This window comes from Linepithema humile, chromosome 5 (genome assembly GCF_040581485.1).
Source record: "Linepithema humile isolate Giens D197 chromosome 5, Lhum_UNIL_v1.0, whole genome shotgun sequence".
NCBI lineage: Eukaryota > Metazoa > Arthropoda > Insecta > Hymenoptera > Formicidae > Linepithema > Linepithema humile.
In genome coordinates, this window is record NC_090132.1 from 4450953 (window position 1) to 4472772 (window position 21820).

The 21820-nt window shown below is 35.9% G+C and overlaps 3 protein-coding genes across 6 annotated transcripts in view; 2 read left to right on the forward strand and 1 right to left on the reverse strand.

Moving 5' to 3' along the window:
• The window catches only part of yellow-g (L-dopachrome tautomerase yellow-g), a 49413-nt gene extending 43462 nt beyond the window's left edge, over positions 1-5951 (forward strand). Inside the window, exons 1-5 of one of the 3 annotated variants that reach the window (XR_010890381.1) lie at positions 797-897; positions 1101-1634; positions 1728-2142; positions 2465-2768; positions 5819-5951. Coding sequence is in view for 2 of the 3 variants with exons in the window: in XM_012372572.2 (XP_012227995.1) it covers positions 1143-1634; positions 1728-2142; positions 2465-2691 (1134 nt within the window). In the remaining variant the exon portion in view is untranslated. Of the gene's footprint in view, positions 1-796; positions 898-1100; positions 1635-1727; positions 2143-2464; positions 3522-5818 lie in introns of those variants that run through there. The other 2 variants (XM_012372571.2, XM_012372572.2) reach the window with 2 other exon arrangements.
• LOC105675423 (uncharacterized) lies at positions 3610-6012 on the reverse strand. 2 transcript variants are annotated; one of them, XM_067355778.1, is made up of 6 exons: positions 5846-6012; positions 5418-5688; positions 5161-5296; positions 4889-5073; positions 4596-4730; positions 3610-4522 (listed from the first exon to the last, which is right to left on the reverse strand). In XM_067355778.1, exons 1-6 carry the CDS (start codon positions 6010-6012, stop codon positions 4334-4336), a joined length of 1083 nt encoding a protein of 360 aa, XP_067211879.1. In that variant the 3' UTR covers positions 3610-4333. The 2 variants fall into 2 exon arrangements, with proteins under 2 accessions (XP_067211879.1, XP_012227996.1); XM_012372573.2 differs by having other exon boundaries at positions 4596-4739.
• A 955-nt stretch (positions 6013-6967) lies between these two features.
• On the forward strand, positions 6968-21779 carry LOC105675418 (Ubiquitin specific protease 15/31). Its single transcript, XM_067355431.1, has 4 exons — positions 6968-7942; positions 16231-16604; positions 17044-18460; positions 18602-21779. Exons 1-4 carry the CDS (start codon positions 6968-6970, stop codon positions 18722-18724), a joined length of 2889 nt encoding a protein of 962 aa, XP_067211532.1. The 3' UTR covers positions 18725-21779.
• Positions 21780-21820: the final 41 nt, after the last annotated feature.

Genomic DNA, 21820 nt, shown 5'->3' on the forward strand with positions numbered 1-21820 from the left:
TGGTTTGAAAAATATTTAATTACGATGTGCAAACGGTTTTTGATATGAATACGTTTATTCAAAGAGTTCCGTATAGAGTTGATTGCGATCGGTGTTAAATGTGAACCGGAAGTGCCATACAATGCGCAGTTAATTTGTAAATATTTACGAAGAATTATAAAAAATTATTAATAAAAAGCGGTTTATATGATTTGATATAAAATCACATGATGAATTAATTAATGTTTTACAACGATATGTTTTTTTAATCTGAATATGAAGTATATATATCATAAATTTATAATAACAAATTTATAATAATTGATTATTTTGGTAATTAAATAATTTAATATTACTAAATTATTTTTTAGATAATACACGCCATTTAATTTTACTTTGATGCAAGAAAATTACAATATATTTATTATAAATATAACAATAACAGTAAAAACAAAATTAAAAATTTTTATTTTATTTATTATATTATTTTTTATTATGTAACAAAATCAAATATTTTCAGACAAAAATTAAAAAGTAAACGTGGTATTAAAAAATTATGTGTGAAATAGAAATAGAAATCGCAAATACAATGAATTGATAATGTAAGAAAGATAATTTCCTGGTTGATTGTATTTCCTGTTTTATGAAATACTAAAAAATTTCACTTTTTATGTCTTCCTGAATTTATTATGATTTACAAACAGTATTTGAAAATACATGTCTTAAGTATTTCCTTTTCACGAACCTTGAGCGAAGAAAGTCGTCACAAAATATTGAGTAAGAGGCAGGAGTATATGATAAAAATGTAAGCAATCTTTGTCAGTTCATAACGCCAACGCGTATATATAAGTATAAAGCTGTATAAATAATTCGCACATTCAAAGATTTTCGTCCAACTGATATTACACGGGAAAACCTGTAAGTTTTTCATATCTCTTTGCCGCGCATTCAGCATTTCAGTTACTTTTACTTATGCAATTATTTGCAGTAATTTAATTTTTACCAACTTCCAGAAACTATCTTTCTGTTAAAAAAATTTCAAAAATTTACGTAAAGGAGAACGTTTCTTTCAGAGTAATCTAATAGTAATCAAATTTCTATTTTATGAATTTGGACATCAGAACACCGGAACATATTACTGCACCGTGTTAAAAGAGCGCAGGATGAGAATCCCGACGAGCGCTCTGTGCCTGGCGATCCTGGCGAACGGCCTGTCGCTGGTGTTGTGCGACAAGCAGTTGCTGCCAGAACTGTCTTTCACCTTGTCGGGCTACAGCCTGGACTGGCCGTGTCAAAGCACAAGGAACATCTATCAGACGAGCGGACGTTACATCGCCAGAAATGTCATTGGCACGAGGATGCAGGTCTACAAGGACGATGCCATAATAGCGATGCCGCGGTACAGACCGGGCGTGCCGTTCACCCTCGGTGTCATGTCACTGAAGACAAAGGACTGTACACCGAAGGTGACACCGTTCCCTTGCTGGGCGATCCAAGAGGAGGGCAACTGCCAGGCCCTGCAGAGCGCGGTGGACATAGTTCTGGACTATCAGGACATCCTGTGGGTATTGGACGTTGGTATCGTAAATACTTTGGAGCAACCAGTGCGCAGATGTCCTCCAAAAGTCGTTGGAATTGACGTGAAGAGCGGAAAGGTATGAGTAATTGATAGTTATAGACGTTAAAAAGATAATTCGAATCGCATACGAAGGACTCGCGCTAAGAAAAGGTTAACTGCGATCTTGCAGGTCGTCAAGGTGATCGACTTGAGCCCTCTGGTGGACCCGACGTCCCGTCTGCAATACCTGGCGGTCGATTACGCGGAAGACGGTCAAGTGTATATATACGTAACCGACGCCTCTTCCAAGGTTATTATCGTTTACAACGCCGTCGCGGATAAAGGATACCGAGTGGTCCTTCCAAATGCCGTTGCCGCCGGCAGCGAGCAAAAAGACGTTTTATACACCGCGCTGGTGAAGAAGAGCTGCGGCACGTCGGTGCTGTACTTCACTTACTTGGGCAGTAACAAGATCTACGCGATCAAGGCGGAGAATCTGAGGAAAGGTCACACCCAGGGGTCAGTCGTAGATATCGGATTGAAGCATGAAAAGAGTGTTCTCCTCGGAACTGATAACGGCTCCGCTATCTTCTTCAGGAAGAAGGGTAAGTTTGTCTTTTTCAATCTAACGTAATATAATCAGTTAATGTAGACGGAATAATGATATTAATTACTAAAACAATTGAGATTATATATAATATATTTTATATATTTCACGCATAATATTCTTCTTTTTATAGAATTATAAAAATAAATTTACGATAAAATGTTTGAGATTTACATTAGGTTTTGTAATTTTTTTAATATTTTGTAAGTTAATCTTGTGTTTCTCAAAATGAAGGAAATAATCTAATCTTTTGCACAACTTTTAGAATTCTCTTTTAAGCTCACAACGTATAACGAAATCATGGCTTGCTTTTTTTTTAGGTGATTCCGATGTCTACATGTGGAACACCGAGACGTCCTTCAGACCGGAGAACTTCCTTTTAGTGCAACACGGCAACGATTGCCGACTGCCAACTCAAGTGGTTCCTGGTTACAAGAGACTCATGTGGGTAATCGAGAGCAACTTCCAAGATTATATACAGAACACACAAAGTTGTTCGGGTGCTTCCGTGTCTGTTCATCCTTTGGTCAATTCTTGCGATGACTAAAAACTACTTGACGGGCCAGGCTTCTTCAGACTTACGACTGCCATTACGCGGTTGTATCCATTATACAATTCAGTCTTGTAAGCAAAATTTTAATTAATAGATTTAGAGTTTAGATTTTGATGCGCGCGCGTTAAACGCATGAAAACAATCGTCTATATTTATTTATGGCAATGGAGATACGACAGCTAACGTAAGGTACATTTTTCCATATTTGCTACATCGCGAAACGAATTCAGCAAAATTATATTGGTTTAAGTTCCTACATATATAAATAAAATAAGCAATCTTATTATGTTTCTTTTTCGCGATGAAAGGATAATTATTCTTTGACGTTTTAATAACATTAGTTGTTTCAAGAATTAAAATGTTTAATTAAGTTTAGAAAAATAGAAAATCAAGTTCTATTTTGTCGCTGATCTAGTCATGTAATCGGCAGCATTCTGCGCCTTGATTCTCGTACATATCAGGTAAATATTATTTCAATTGATATAAATGTTGTTTTTTTTTTTTGTCGTAATTAGTATAACCATGTTGATTAGTAGAGAACTCTCTCGAAATACATATTACTGCGCCACGATTGCGTACCAGACGAATTTACCAGTGTAAAAATTACTTGTATCGTCGATACCCTAAGTCGACGTCGGCAAATAGCCGCCAGTTTTCAATCATAAATCTTAAGAATCCAATTTCCGACTACTTACCTACCGTATGATATCTCATCGAAGAAAGTGATTTACAATTTGTATTAGCATGGTTGACTGTAACACCGTGTAATTGTTGTTATGTAACACGATGCAAACGGCAAATAAACGTCAGCTTATGTAAACGCATATACATGGAGGTACATTGGGGTGCCACTTTACGCAACCTATATACAAAAATACGTAAACTCGTATTGCTTTTGATGATATTTGTATAGAAGGTGTCCGAAACCGTTGAATATTTTATTTATCGAGGATTCTCTTTAACCGATTTGTAATTAGGCTATCTTGAATTAGAATGTGGAGGCATCTATTTTTGTCCATTGATTAACGATTAAAAATATAGCAAGAAACTAATCTTTTAAGACAGAAAATCAATAATGCAATACTATTACATTCTCTCTCAAAATTTGTTTAGTAAAATTTTAATATAAAATTTAAAAAGGTAAAGGAATAATAACGTTTTTACTTTAAAAAATTGTCTTTTTATATATATATTGATATAAAAATTGTAGTTTAAAGAGTATTTTGAACGTAAACAAATGGAAAAATACTGCAAAACGTAAAAGATCGTAAGCAAAAAAGAATAATTGAGTAACAATGAATTCCAATTAATGACAGATACTTCAAGCTGTGAATTGTGAAACCAAGATTCTGCAGAAGTGAATTACGGATGAAAGAAAATCAAAGGTTGAAAATTACATAATTGTCGACGATGAATATTACTTTTAAACTAATTTTTACGATTTCTTGGTTTAACACTAAAAAATGCTTGAAATAAAATAAAGAATTCTTAGATTTAACTTTATTTATTGTAAAATTATAAATTTGAAATATTAATTCAAACGAGAAATTATATAATGCCTTAGGACAAACATAATTCTTCAAAAAATTTCTAGTCAGATGTTATGCAAAAATTGGAAATACAGTTACTGCACTTATCATATGAATGAGTACTTTACAATGTTTACTGTTCTAAATTTAAGTATTGATTTGTTCGCAATGTTTTTCTTCATTATATCAGAGCATTCTGAATTCACTAAACCCCATACATTTCTCCGTGCATCCATTTTGTAATCTGTTATACATGGAACATTATCGTTTTGCATCAGGACCGAATGACTCTCCGCCTGGAAGAGAAATCAAGTTATTATTTCATATCGCAATTATTTGACTTCTAAATAATTAAGTTGAATAATGTACATCTAAAGGAAATTTCGTATCCCATCGCACGCTGGCTTTCTCTGACGTCATAAAATAGTGCAGTCCGTCTTTTAAGTCGCAGAACAGGCCCGTGGATAAACCCAATTTTTTTCCAAGCCAAGTCACTGTTATATTCTGTATTCCCTGAAACAATATTATGTGAGACGATTACAAAAAAATTATTTTACAGATTATATTTAAAAGTACAGATGATATAATTTTTCCGTTGTTTGTACTTTAGTTTTCTTAAAATTTCTGTAAAGAAATTGCAAATGCAATTTGACTCAACGCACAGAAGATTCTTTCCACGGTATTTCATCCGTTCTGACTTTCTCCAAGTTTATACTAAATAGATTATGCGTATTTTGCCCTGTCATGTATAAAATTGAATTTTTCCGAGAAATAGCGAGGTCGGTGGCTTGCACGCGAGGAATTTCGGGTCCGTGTAACATTCTCAGTTTCCACCATTTGTCTTGTCCTGGAATTCGTACGTAATTAATGTGTAAAAAGATAATGGCGTTCCCTATTTCCATGTAACTCTTGTCTGTAGAAACACGTAGATTACCCAGGCTATAAATAATGATTGTCTCGTCACCGGCATCCGCAATGTATGCACGAAATCCCCATTGATCTTCAAACGGATCAATCACGAGAGATTTTAAACGTTTTGCAGATACATTAATCAGTTCGGTGGACGATACCTTCGAACGTTTAAAAAAATAAGATTATTATCATCAGAATTAACGACAACTAATGTAATTTACGTAAGATATTGTTATAAAATTAAAAACATGCTTAGACAATACATAGTTTAATAGATACCAATCGATCGTTCCGTTTTAAATCATAAATGACGATCCGAGGCCAGCGATTGTATTCTTCGGGTGCGTCCAGAACCCATAATCGCCCACGAGCATCCGTGTCTAATCCAGTTACAGATACAAGAGCTTCATAATTGCGCTTTGATGGTCCACTCTTAGAGAAAGGCACAATTGCTGCATTTGCAACGCTAATTGGCAAATTAGAATTAAGTTCAGGCCAAGGAACTTCCACTAAGGTTGGCCTGTACGCCTTTTTCTCTTCATCTGTCGACCTAAGAAATATTTAAAAAATGTTTTTAATTTTAAATTGTATTTATTTTAATTTTATAATAATTTTAATTTACTCAGTAAAACACTTTAAAGGATATCTTATATTGATTGTTTTCTTTTTTCTGTTTGCAGATTGTTCTTTGGAATTCATTGACCTACCTGGGAATTGCCAGAAAAGCGCGATTTTTCCACACAGCAAATCTCCAAATTAGAACATCATCCCATATGTTTAGTGATGTTAAATTCCAGGAGCACGAAACATCAGGTAAGAGAAAGTAAAAGACACTAATTCCTAGAACAAAGCGAATCTTTCCTGAGGTGATCATAACGAAAACGAACAGTAGAAACGGACACAAATGTGACTCCGATTGATTTAACGATATTAAGTTTTACTGGAACGCATCATCAGCAAAGGAAATACATTGCTGACAATGACTTTCTGATCAAGCATAATTAAAAGTGATTTATTCGCAAGTATTTATCAGCTTGCTATATGATTATTTTATCTTGCAGCTATAATAACTAGAACATATTTAATTGTGCATAAAAACATTTAATGAAATATATCATGAATAATATTTATTAAATGTTAACGTTTATTATTAATAGTTATCTGTGCGATAACCGCTTTCGTGATTTTTAAATAAGTACAATAACAATTAATTAATGCCATAAGAAAAGTTTATTCAATTTGTCACATACAGTAATTATTATACAATAATTATTAATATTATGTGATTATTAGTTATATGTATAATGTTGAACATATTTTTTAACAATTCTTTAATTAATTTTTTTCCAGAAAAAATATCAAAGCAACAATAATATTGTTTAAACATAGAAATCTATGTTTCCGACGTTAGGTATGTTGAACTTTGGCGCCGTGAGTAATGTTGCGTCTTGTCTCTTACGAGATGTCGCGACGATCAACTTGAGTGTTTGTAGTTTATGGCTGAGGAGTCGAGTGAAATCGTGGAAGTTCGTGATACGCGGCAAATGGCTGCCGATGGCTGCCGTGGTGCAGTTTCCATGCGAAGTGTTGCGCGTACGACGTTTGACTGCGGGTCCGCGTAGGCGCATACGAGACGTACAGGTGCCGTGTGTACGTCGGTGCCGATTAGCATCGTCGTCGCGCGGCAATCACCACGTCGTCGTCGTCGTCGCCGTCGTTCCTGTCGCGGTTAAGGTAACGATACGTGATGTGAGCGTTGGCGGGCGGCGAACCGCGACCGCCTATTCGCCGAGGAGAATCGCGCCCGCGGCAGCCAGCAGGGGCTGGCGATGAACGCCGCGAGAACGGAACGCAGCACGTCGGTGATGAAATCGGTGTCCGAGGGTGAGCTGGGTGTGGAGGAAGAGATTAAACTTGCGGAGCCGCGCGGCGCCACGCGGCTCAAGCGTACCTTTACACTGCCGAGAAACCCGTTTCAAAGTGCCAGCAGCAGGATGTCGCGGCGACGTCCGAAGCAGCAACAGCAACAGCAGACCCACGGCGACTCGAGGGACGCCAATAACAGCGCGCCGTGCGCCAAGGAGAACATGAGGAACGCGCGGCATGCGGAAGGTATGCAGCAACCGCCGCAGCGGCAGAATGTAACGGGTAGATTGCATGGCGGTCAGCAGACCGGCCAGATCCAAGAGTGTCAGGAGCGACCGTGCGGCAAGAAGGTGTTCCGCCGGCCCTCCTGGAGGAAGTTCATCAACAAGATGGTGCGACACATGTCGAACGTGGGCGCGCAGAGCCACAAGGCTGCCGCCGCCGCGGCTGCGGCGGTGTCGCACCATCAACGCGGGGACGATCTCGGGTCGAGCGCGGGCGACATCAGGGTCCCACCGCCGCCGCGACCGGCGCATATACCGCCCGATCGAGTGCCGGGTGTCATAGGCCTACGCAATCACGGCAACACGTGCTTCATGAACGCGGTGCTGCAATGCCTGTCGCACACCGACATCCTTGCCGAGTACTTCGTGCTTGATCAGTACAAGGTCGACCTGTCCCGCCGCAACAAGCTCAACTCGAAGAAGTACGGCACCAAGGGCGAGATCACCGAGCAACTCGCGCTGCTGCTCAAGGCCATCTGGAGCTGTCAGTACGATCCGGAAATGAGCACCGCATTCAAGAGCGTCGTCGACAAGTACGGTAGCCAGTATCGCGGTAATCTGCAGCACGATGCTCAGGAATTTCTGCTGTGGTTGCTCGATAAAGTGCACGAAGATCTCAATCAGGCGACCAAGAAAAAATACAAGATCATAAAGGTGAGTGACAAGGACACTCGAGTCGTGATCTGTCAGAGTGAATATACGGAATGCAAGTTATCGTCAAAATTAAACTATCGTAAAAGAGAAATACCTTCCTAAACGATCGTAAAAGAGAAATATCTTCCTAAACTATCGTAAAAGAGAAATATCTTCCTAAAAGTCGCAGAGAGAGATGGTTATCATTTTTTATTTGGTACTTGCTCTACATATTAAATTTATATCTATCTTAGAGATTAGCTATTTAAAATTATTATTTGCGATATATAATTCGTAATTCAATCTTTGTATTTAATATTAATTTAAACCAAAAAAATACAAATTTTAAATGTTAAATTTTTTATGTACAGAAACCTAATTCTTTGAGTTTTATCAAAAAATTGCAGTAGTTTCCATCTAATTCAGTGACTAGTTTTTATTTTAATACTATTTTTGACTCAGATTTATTTGTTGGTTACACATTTTTTTGGGGTACAGGAAGGTATTATTGCTCTTTTCTATTTTTAGGCGCCGCTAGTCGCGTCGTCGGATATATTTTTAGTAATGCCGAAGAGATCGTACGCGCGTGTAAACGAAAATGACGATGTATGTACCACGTGCGCAATGCGCTATTCAAAAATGCTCAACGCGTCTTGACCTCGGACAGAAACTGTGCCAATGGTGTTTCCATAAACGATAATATGACAAGAGGAGATTACATTTAAAAACAGAGTACCTATTTTTTATTCATTTAACGCAATATTTAAAAACATGACAAACACTATTTAAAAATGATTATGAAGTATTATTTAATAATTATTTAGTGAATTAGAAATATTATAACAAAAATTAATATAGAATTTTATTTTGAAACTATTTGTCACAACCAAAAATAACAAAGAAATAATTTCTTAATTATAAATAACGAAAAACTATTATAAATTAACAATAGAATTTATTTTTAACAAAGATTTTTGCAAGATTCAGAAGATAGAAAGAGAATTGCACTACAATATTAATACAATCATTTATCAATAATATTTAAATAATATATTTTTAATATTTATATATTTTAATATAAAAATATATTAAGTATAAGTAAGTATCGCTGATCAAATATTACAAGAAAAGAATCATATCGATACTCTCCGTTCCCAGCAGCTCTGAGGAGCTCGACAAAACGAATAATTAAAAAGAATATGCAGTAGCCATTTAAAAACATAGCAGGCAATTACACACATTCTTCAGTGGTCGTTTAATCGCCAAGCTTCTCGCGACGAACGAAACTTTCTCTTTGGATCGTCGTGACCAGCAGTGCGAGAGACGCTCGACGAAAGCTCGCAATCTCTATCTTTCTCCTCTCTCTTTCTCTCGGAACGTGTGTACAGAATCGGGCACGCATACGGTGCGTAGGCACGACTGCACACGAACATACCATATATTCTAGCGCGACAATCTCTCGCGTGCGTGACGACTGGCGGAAAGCCGTGAGCACGCGAGGCGTGCGCGGCGTTCTTTTTCGGTTCATCTCGTCTGACACATTCGCCGTGAATGGGTGAGCCGAGAATAACCGGCAGCCTATCTTAAGTTAAACACACGTGTCCGGAAACCGTGATAAACGAAACGAATGCCAAATTAATACAAATCCCTGTCGAAGTAGACTTGTCAATCTTATCTTAATTGAAAGGTGACTCCGGTGGCCGATGGCTTTTGTCCGGATGGCTTCTATCTGAGATTCTTTTCGGATTTTATCTAATCTTTGCCCGCACACATTTCAGCACGTTCCCTTTTGAAAATATACCACAAATTCACAAGTTTTTACAATAAGATTGTGCTACCCTTCTTTTTGGATTTACGATTGATAGAAAGTTGACAGTAGAATATTGAACGAGGGGAAAAGGAAGAAAGCGTGACATGTCCCAAAAGGGACGCAGGTGACCATAAAAAAGAAAAAAAGAAAGTATTGCGTATGGAAGACTTTTAATATATTAGTGGATTTAAAATATATTTAAAAAATAGTCTCTAAGAAGGAATGCAATCATATGTGATTTAAAAAATAAAGGTGTGAAGGTATGAAATTCTAACTTTACAGAAATGTAAATATTATGAAAACTAACCAGGCGTGAAAAACAAAGATAAAAGCTATCACCAGAAATATAAAAACTATTATCATCGGGAATGCAGGTTATCTTAGTTATCTCATCCAAAATATTAGTATAAAAGATTTGTTATTAGTTCGATACAATTCTTTTCGTGATTTTAGTACGTTCAAAAATAGTTCAGTAATTATAAGCGAATGGCGATAGGCTTTGTTTTCCATTTTTTTTATTTATTGCTTCGCGAAACGAGGCGGTCGACAAACGGCCAATACGTCGAGACCTTAACCCAAATTTGTTTCACGTTTGAAAATACGTGCTACGGTTTTCAACGTCGAGGTCCTCGGGTGACGGCGTGAAAATGAAATGTCGGATACAAAAAAAGAAATCAGAAGTAGCCCAAAAATATATATCACAGCAAAATTGATTTTCGTTCCAAATAATTAATTAGAATCGAGATAATTGGGATGCAGCGCTAAACGCAATACAGGAATAATGAATCTACATAACAATCCGTATGCAATTTTAAAATTGATAATTGCTTATTTAAAACGTGTTATGAAACCATTTAGATTAAACGTCACGATTATCGATATTTATCATTATTGATTTACTAAATGTGTTATGTAAATGTCATAATTATCAATCATGATTACTTGTATCATTGAAAAATATCAGCGCCACATCACGATGTCATTCTTTGCAATATTACGCTTAGCATAACTGTATAAAGTGACCGAAAGGCAAATAAAAGGATTTAAAAAGAACTTGATTGAATAAGAGAAGAAGAATATTATAAATTTAATTTTCAAAGTTTCTCTGTTTATTAAAATAATATATCCGTGCAACTTTAAAAATACGTAGCTTTTTTAATAAATATTGCCGTATTTTATTGATACTCGATTCGAATTATCGGTATGTTCGACTGAGGAATGCTGGTCTTATCTCTCTCTTTCGTTAGCTTTCAGCGTACGATTTGAACGCAACCGAGAAACGAATGATAAGATAACAGTGAAGATGAATAATCGCGTCAAGATGAAACATGAGGATTGTAGAATGCACCGCGTTAAAAATATGCGTTTGTTCACACATATTTTACAGAATATATTTTTAGTTCTTTATAATTTGAAATAATTTTAATAAAATTTTACGAGGAAAAGATTCAATCTACAATTTGTCACATAAATGTTTTTCTTCTTTTCACATTTTCTTTTTACAAATTAAACTTTGTTTCTTAATTACAATATTATCATACATTTTTAATATATATATATATTTAATTATTTTTTATAAAATAATACTTAATTTTACATAGCTGGGGAAATAAACAGAATCAATGTACACTTTACTGACATATGTACATTTCATCTTCGAAAACAAACATAAAATGAAGTAAATAGACTAAACAGTGACATTAAGTGGACGCGTCATTTTTATCTCGTTGTTTTCTCACGAAAAAGATACGCACACACGTCGAATGGACGTTGGCGGTGGGAATTTTATCTTCATGGTTTCGAGTGAAGAGTATACCTTGCATATTTTCTCCAAGAGTCTCTTGAGAAATCCATGTGTGTGTGCATGCGACATACACTCGCAAAAAAAATCACCATCGACGCGCGAATGCGTCTTCGTAAAGTCGAGCGCGGCGCGACGCGAAGAAACCGGAGTCAAACGGTAGACGAGTGCCGGCACCGTAACGAGGACCGGCCTTGAACGGGGCCACGGAGATCCAGTTATCAGTTTGCACTACCCGAGTGCTTTTGCGAATTACGGCGTGTATGTGGGCTAACTACTGTCATCCGGCGCCAATATGTGCGTACGGGTCGCGCAGAGTGCAATGCATCTCGCATACTCGCCATGTAGCTAAGCTGCCGATTTTAATAAGTAAATTCTATCATTGTGAAACACATTATTGAAATATATGGAAACACCATTAAAATATATTTTCTTTCTATTATGCACATATTCAATGCGATGAATTACAATTGTGCACAAATAACGTGGCTAATAACATGAATTTATATTGATGGTTTTATGATAAGTTTATTCTGCAATTATGAAATTTATTGAGGGAAAATGGAAAAGGAGAGAGAACATTTGTTTCTCGTATAGGGGGGAGGAATTAATATAATTGTTACCGAAATGCTTATGTAACGTTATTTATATAGCGACACATTTGGGAGCAATACGGATGCAAAAAAACATCACGCCCATCGTCCTTCGTACACGCGACGCATTCCTTTCATCTCCCGTTTCGCATGCAAACAAGAGGGAACGGAAAAATTGCGCTGGTTTTGCGCATATTTCGGATTTCATGCATCGTTCATCACGTACTCGAGTACGATGCACGCATTTAAAGGTGAAAAATATTGCATCATTAAAACTGCATCGTTATGAATCACGTGAAACTGACAGTTGTAAAGCGTTGTAAGCGTTCTACAAACATTTCGTGGCAAACGTTCATTCTTTTGTGCGATCAAATAGGAAATCGTGTATCGCAAACTGATCGCATTGTAGTATGAAAGTTATATTTTATTTGTTGATTTCAGGATTGCAGGAAAACAAAACGCCCGTGATAAAACGGATTCGATCTTTTCATATTTTGCTTGTATTTTAATAAGATCGATTTTATGTCCCGAGAAAATTGTTGAAATACATTTTATTTTACCAGTAATTGTAGACACAATGATTATCATAAATCACACTTTTCTCGGTCAATAAATTTAACGAGGAAAATAAGCTATGAAAAAGTAGGAGCAGACGCTCTCGTTTCTATTTATGGAAGCAACTATGAATGAAGATGTAAAAATATTTCTTTAAATTCGAGGTTAAAATATTCCTTTCCATGAATAAGACGTTGATAGTATCGAAATATGAATATATGAATATAAAATACACGTGCCGTTTGTTGAACGTGAATTTGATTAAATCAGTGACTCTTCAAATATAATGAGATCTATTTATTTTGTAATCTTTTAAAATTAGTAGGTGTATATCGTATTTTTACATATATAAAACGTTTGCCTGGCAGAATTCTCGATATCTGCCGACATTAGCAAGTGTTTTAAAAATATAAATATTTCATAAGAACGGAGTAATTATTTAGAAAAAAAATAAAAGCTGCATTGGCGTTGAATTTTTATTTTAAAACAAGTATTATCTACTAAGAATATTCGATTTTATTTTTATTCGTATGATTCATTGACACATCGACAAAAAGTGACAGAGCTTATGACACGCGACTCGTCGATATTTTTAATCTTTTGAGAACGTAATACAGTGAAATCATACGATTAGCTTTATAAACGAGATAATAAACTTCTCAAGTACTGTACAAAGAAATTTCACCACGAAGTTTTCACATGCTGTTCAAGTACTAAGTTGTTCTATATAGAACGTCGGATTCCTGTTAACAAGTTGTTCGTCTTTATGAAATGTTTTTATGAAGTAAACATTTTTTATATTTAATCGAGTATTACATTTTGAAACGTGAACCATGTACTGTTTATTATATACGAATAAAATTAGCAATTCCTTTGATGAAATAATTATGTCGAGTCAAAATTGTCGACGTAAAATTATTTTGTATGCGATCATCTAATATTTATCAAACATGATTGTCATGAATATATAATTAATTATCAAGGAATATTTAGCATTTAGAGTTGTGCTAGATAAATTAAAACGTGTTTCCAATCCACTTTAGCTGATCTTTCAGCGTTATCCTTTTAAGAAGATCAACAGCGGGGTCGAATATTCGTAAGGTTACCGACACAAATATATACATACAATAAGTGTAACGTAATATTAAATCTAGTACAGGTGCACTGACGTGACATTGACCAATTGTAAGCTCACCGAATCGTTCCAAGCCGTACGCATCGGAAATTACTTCCGGCAACCGGATCGCTGATACATCCTGTGTGTCGACTGCGACGATTATCCCATTCCGCGGTTTTTCATCGCGTGTTACAAATTACACGGCTTCGGAAAAGGATATCGCGAGCATTCGAACGAATATCGCGTGGCATTGCAAAGCTATCGATTACAGTTAATTTTACGCGTTAACAACGATTGCCGGTTATTATTTAAAGATCCTTTATTATTAAAAGAATGTTGCTCGAGATGTTACGTAAGCATTTCAATATAATTCTGCATTTATTGCAACTTATAAACAAGTTTTTATACTAAGTTTTCTTATATATTAGCATAAAATCACACACTGTAATTATACAAAGAAAAACGCAAGCGTTTATTTAAGAAATTGAAATATAACTGAAGATTGAGCCTATAGACAGGAATTTCAAATAAATAGTGCAATTAAGGAAGTTCATACAATTAAAAATAAAATTTTATTTTCTTATATGTATATAAATAATGTAAATAATGTCTAATTAAAAGGTAAAGGTATTTTATATTGATATTGCAATTACGACAAGTTTTTATATTATCTTACTATTATAAAAAGACGCGATAAAATTCAACGGAACTTTAAATACACGAAGACAATTTTATATAAAAAATTACTATGATACGGCAGTAGCCGCAGATCGTAAAAAAGAATTATAAGTTTAAATACTGTGGCCATTATATGAAAAACGTGGAAAACATTTTTATAATTCCTTTATAGTTCGCGGCTATATATAGTAATTTTTTATATTAAATTAATTTAATATTATATTAATTTTTTATATAAAATTTCTCCGTGTAGTAATTCTATTATAAATCTGGAAACTAATTTTTCTTTAATGAAAATTGTTTTATTGAAAATCATAGTTTTTAATGTAATTATTTTTTTTTAATTATTTGATTTATTAGAAAATCAAGATAGATATCTTGTCCGTAAACTTGACATTTATTGATTTACCTTGTCAAGGATTGTCGTATCTCATTTATAGCCACGAAACAAGTTTATACAATGTACGAATGGTTGGTCAATAATGTCGTGTAACTTTCGCAGTGCACTACTTTCAGCAGAACGGAATAATTGTAGATAAAGTTTTATTATATGTGTTAAATACCGCTAACTCGTGCATTCGTTGTTTTCGTAGTTTTCTATGAAATAGCATCCACGACAGTTATACGAGCTATTCGAAGACTATGAAAGCGCAACCTCGATACTTATTATTCTATTGAGATAAGCTTTCGCGTAGTCATATCTGTGCTGCGCTGAAACTAGGCGAAACGGAATACAAAAAAGTTATACAATAAAGTCATACGATATTTTGTGAAAATAATAGACTGTCTCTTTCATGTTAATGCGATTGACATCGATTTATTTGACATTATTTGAAATATAAATATTTACAAGTTATAAATTTCTATCATAAGATGAAGTTCTTGAAATATTTAACATACATAATTTTTTGTAATATTGTAGATCATTTTAGAATTAATTTTCTGCAGAGGTGATGTAAATCGTTTTTGTAATAGAACGTTGGATATTAGATTACTTATCGTGTGGTAATCGTGCACCAAATCTTAACGTTACGTTGTTAAATGCAACAGCTTACGTTAATGAGTGCATAATTTTAGCATATCAGCGACAATTGTGTCGAAACAGAGTTCATTAGCGCTTAGAGTCGGCTCTTTTCTCCAACATCCCGCATCTTCTCCCCAGCAAGGAAATCGAGAGAGCGGGCGGAGGCGTGCCGACACGGAAAAAGGAGCTGTCAAGCGGCGGCGATCTATTAATAGCACGGACGCGTAACGAATGATTGTCGTTATGTACTTTGAGCGATAACCGAGTTTCGCACTAAGATCGAACGACGTGGCCGGAAACAGTTCGCAAAAAGAACGCGTTGCTACTGACGCATGTACGGCTTCCTACTGACGACAGCTTTACCGCAAAGCTACTCTATTAGATTACGTAAACTGCTAAAGTTGCTAAAAAAATTCACTTTGTTACGTTGATGCGTAAAATTATCCTGTTTATCGCGTTAAAATTACATCAAGTTACGTAGTTTAGAAATAGCTTTTATTAATTAAAATTATCATAATTAACTTTCATGTATTTTTTATCGTCTAAAAATAGTTTTCTATTTTCTTCTTTATAAAGTTTAGAACAATAAAAATATTAAATTGCTGTTTGTAAAAATAAAATTACACAGCTTAGAGATATTTTTATTCATTCAAATAGTAATTTTTATTAATTTTTATAAATCAAATTTATAATCTGTACATTTTAATTAGTCAACACATTTTCTATTGCAGAACTCATTCGGCAGACCAGACGACATCGTCGCCGCCGAGACGCTAGCGAATCACGTACGATGTAACAACTCCTTCGTACACGCCGTGTTCCAAGCACAGTTCCGGTCTAGTCTAACTTGTCCAAGATGTCATCGGCAATCGAACACCTTTGACCCCTTTCTGTGCGTGTCAGTGCCAGTGCCGCAGAATCATCGCCAGATGAATCTCTATGTAAATGTCCTCTACACATCCCAACAACCGCGGCAAGTCAAAATCGGCGTCAGCGTAAATCAAGCGGCCAATGTGAGAGAGCTGAGAGAAATTCTGGCTAGCGACACCGGTGTAGATGAAAATCATATGCTACTGACCGAAATTCATGACGAAGGATTTCATAGGTAAATTACAATTAAAAAAAAAAAAAACATTGTAACAATGATAAAAAAAGTAAGTGTTAAAAAAAGTACTATCTCCACGTCGAGATAATTGACATAAGGCGTTTAGCAGGCAAAGTGACTAAAAATATAATGGAATCTGAAAATATACATATTTTCATTGCAATTTATAACTGCGCTATTTTTCCAATTATTCCTATATTTATAATCGTAATTTTACGTAAATTAAAGTACCAAATCTCTAAATCTTTCTTAAATTTCAAATACATATATTACGATTATAAATGTAGGAATAATTGTATAACAATTTCATTATATCTTTAGTCACTTTGCCTGCTTAACGTCTTATGTCAATTATCTTGACAGAGATAGTACTTTAATAGTAAAGCAAAAGATATAATAGTAAAACAAAGAAGATAAACTATTTCCATGTTTTTTGTAGAACCTTCTCCGACTGTCAACCTCTATCCGTAATCATGGAGAACGATCCGCTTTATTGCATCGAGTTGCCGCAGCTGAAGGAACCTACCGAACAAGCGTACATCTTGTTAGTGTGGATCAACGTCCTCGTAAAGGGCGATCTGAGACAACGTTTTGGCAGCCCGTACACGATGCAGGTGTCGCGCGAGACATCCTACGAGGATCTACAGAAACTTTTGCTGAAGGAGATGCACAGCACGCTGGCGGACGACGTTCTCACGACCAGCCAGAGCCCAGGGCTCTTCAATATTCGCGTAGCGGATCCAGCGGCGACGCCGATCCAAGATGAACATCCTTGCATCGATCCTTGCGTGGAGCATCCGCTTTACACGGAGCAGATTGAGCAGGCGTTGGCCCTTTGCGCCGACGACTCGGGTCCGCAGCATGTAAAGTTGATTCTCGAGTGGGACGAAGCCACGAAGCGAAACATTATACAGGACGACAGCGATCAGATCGAGGAGCACGCCAGTGTGAAACAATTGAAGACCAATTCCGAACTGGGCGGCGCTGTCACTCTGGAGGAGTGTTTCGATCTGTACACGCGAGCGGAGATACTGGGCGCGGAGGATGCGTGGCATTGTCCCTACTGCAACAAAAAGCAGGAGGTTGTGAAAAAATTAGGCCTCTGGTCGCTGCCCGATATATTGGTCATACATTTGAAAAGGTTTCGTCAGCAGTCTAAGCAGCGGTCAACGTCCAAGCTAACTATGCTGGTGGACTTCCCTTTGTACGGCTTCGACATGACACCGCACCTCGCTCACAATGGCGTCCAGACGGCGCATAACAATGTTACTAGCTTAGGCGGTCTGGGCTGGTCGCCTTGGAAAAAGCCGCGGCCGCGGCAACACAATTTTCCCAAGTACGACGAGAATGTTTATGATCTCTACGCGATATGCAACCATCACGGGCAGGATCTTCAGGGCGGGCATTACACGGCGTTTTGCAGGAATCCGTACGACACGCAATGGTACTGCTTCGACGACACGCGTGTCGAAGCGGTCAACGACACGAATCTTATTACGAATTCGGCGTACATGTTGTTTTATCAGCGGAGAGGCTTGTGCAATAACTCCACAGGAAATTCGTCCGCGGCGTCTACGAGCTCAGCTGGTTCCGGTCTGGATCACTGGGTGTCGAAGATGCCACCGTTTTATTTCAACAATAAAAGCGCCAGTGACATGACGAACAACAAGCAAAGTAAATCGCAAGAGATACTGTGTCAGGAGAAGATCGTCGAGGAGAAGAACATGACTAATTTCACTCGAGGTTGTGGCAATTACGCGACTCTGCAGCCAAAGAAGAGGAACGCGGCGACGGAAACCGATATCGGGCAGATCGATCACTATTCGGACGACGAGGCACCTTGTAGAAGAGAATGGGTATGTCATTTGCATCTATTGTTATTGAACTTCAAATATATTTATAAAGGAAATCGTTACTCTTTGTTTGCAATAAAAAAAAAACAGCAGTTAATTTATTAGTCGGCTAATGAAATAATCTTTGTTATATATCAATTTCAGGCTTCTCCGAAACCCGTACGGAAAACCTCATCCATCACGTTGACGCCACACATACCGCCAGCTATAATCCAGAATGCTAGCAGCGATCCAAATACAACAGTGATACACGAATCTACGTTGTAACACACGATATAAGCCAGACTGAGAAGTCTGGCTCGAGCGATGCTCAATGTACAGTGCCTGGTGTGCCGTGATGTTTGACCAACATCGAGTGGCGAGATAAAACAAGAACAATTCTGGTAGAATACAAATCTGTTATTTTTCGATTACCCGATAGGGACGATATATACTTAGAGACAAGGGGAAAAAAAAAATCGTTCCTTCGAATTTATATAGGAATGCTTTTTCGTACTACGGATGCCGAAACGGATAACGAATTTTAGCAACGTGCTTGTCTCTCCGCGTGTTATTTCGGGAAGTGTGATAAATTTACACACCGGCGACTTTTTCAGGACGATAGAAATACGAGGCATTAGTAATTTTTGTAATTGTAATACCATGTTTGTATACAGCTCGCGTGGATTGTATATGATAGCTGCTAAGATAGCTTTTTAAAAGAAGACAAATCTTATACTCAGTATATGAAGAATCGCGTATTCTTAAGAAAAAAAACCTCTAGTGTTTATTAATAATAATAATATCTAATTAGACCTTCTCTCTCGATGCAATAGACAACTAAATTCTACATATGTCCAGAGGGAAAGGAAGCTATTTCCAGAGCTACAATTTGTGCAATTACAATTTGTCTATAATGTCGTTATGTCAACGTGGTTCGCATTGTGTCAATTCTTTCTTACAATGAAAGTATATGACAATAACGAGAAATTTTTATGTTACAGATTTTACATCGACGCGTCTCGTTTTTGTTTTTTTTCTTTTTTTTTCTTTTTCAGAATCGGTCGTTTCTGGACATACTTTGTAGCTATAAACGATTGCTTTGAATCTATGCTTAATTGTAATATTTATATTATACCTGTATCATCCACTAGTGGCCTTATCTAAATAATTAATACTGATACACGTCATTACTAAGCATATTAATCACACTTATTACTTAGAGCATTTTATTTTAGATATCGAGATTGTTTTGCAATAATTTTGCAAAGCCGGGCTATAATATTAGTTTTGCAATCCTTGTCTGATCTACATTATTTAGGAAGCACTGTAAGTGTTACATCATTTGAATTCTTCCAAGGTCTCTGTGGATACAATACTCCACTAACGCTAAAAAGAATGATTTGTTTTAGTACAGAAGAGCTTTTTCTATATAGAATGATCCATGTAAAGTGTTGCGCAAGCTGTTTTCTCGGAAACTATTAAAATTAGCAACAAATTTTTTTCTTCTAGGATACTCTAGTAACTTTTGGGAAAACAGCTCGCAAAACACTTGTGTGCGTGAAACACTCTTGCAATGAGTGTATGAATATACACCAATTAGGGGAAAGGGTGGCGTAAGACGGACCCTCTAAGCGAAAATGGCCATATTTTTTATATTAATGACAAAAAATAACTGAAATTTAGTATGAAGAAACAGTAGAATGTTTATTATAAGATCATAATGTAAATTTTCAAAACTTGCAAAAGTTTGAATTATTATTAAGATTGTAAAAAATTTAATTTTGGTCCGTTTTACCCCATAGATGGGGTAAAACGGACCATCCCATGGGGTAAAATGGACCAAGCCGAGATAATATGGACCAAGAAATAATTTAACTGATCAACTCAAAATCAAAACTATATATTATTTATTAAATATTTTTGAATAAGAATAGAAATTAATTTAACATTAATCATTTTATCTTCTTGCAGCTTCTCGTTTACCAATGTTTTCTTCTAACATGACTTCTAAGGCTCCGTATAAATTTTCCTCATTTCATTTACATCGATTCGATTTTCTTTTATAATTTCTAGGCATCTTTAGCAACTAGAAAAATGGTTAAAAAACAAAAAGTTGTTAAAAAAGAAAATGAGATGTAAAATATTTCTCAAATCAGAGCAAATATATAAGCAGAAAACTATAAGTAGAAGGTATAAGTAGAAAATATGAGTAGAACAAATATATAAATTGGTCTCTTTTACCTCACATAACAACATTAATATTATCTTATTTTTATTTACCTGTATCAAAATTATTTTTTAAATGTAACTGATGAAATATTACTTCTAAATAACCAGAAATATGGAACTTGTAGAAAAATTTAAAAATATTAAGTTTTGCAATCTTAGTCACTTAAAATGTAATACTAAGAAATTAGATCACGAGATCTATTTGCAAGAATTTGACGTTTCTTTATAAATAACTCACGATAGTCTTATGATAGTCTTATATAATGATGTAATTTTTAAACAGTTCAAAAGCATCAAAAAGGAAATTAATTTTATGTTTATCCAGCAGATAGAGGTACTTACTAATAAGATCTAGCAAATGGACCATTTTACCCCGCGGTCCGTCTTACCCCACCTTCCCCCATAGCTTATTTCTTATCATGATTGAATGTTTCACAATCTCAGTTTTAATAATCATTCCAATCGAATGTTGAATAGTGCGCGAACGAGAACAAACGAGTGAAAGCGAGAATTTATAAATATATACATATATGATTTTATAGTGAGTGAAAGACATTTAAGTTATTCTATTAACATTTATATTACTAGTCACACGCGTATCGTGGACACGAGTAGGAAGGACGATGATTGGAATGAGGACGGATTTATGAGTCACGAGTTATTATCCGCTATTATAATGATTTTTCGAAGTTGCGATAATCGACTGAATATACACATTATTACTTGTCCTTTCGTTGAAATAGAGAATGTATATACCAAGGAAAACGTCATTCCACTTTATGCACGTTGCGTATGTAATTTCGTCGTTTTCGATTTACAGCTCTCGTGCCACTTGTCGTGCGTTGCATTTTGTTACACGTTTACAAAAAGAAAGAGAGACACCGTGATACCCTTACGATTCGTTACAAAGATGTATGCATACTTTTATCTTTTTTGAATATCTTTTTAGAATAAGTGCTAAAACTTGTGCGAACCTCTTTACTTGTCGACCAAATGAAATGGGACTTGAGTAACCGAGACGCTGCAACTCTGATATCTTATCGACACGATGTGGCAGGAATCATGAATAATTCGACGAAAAATTGAAAAATAAACACAATGAGACAAAATATGAGATGCCTTTCTTTCTATCTGGATGGTTAGTCTTAGTGC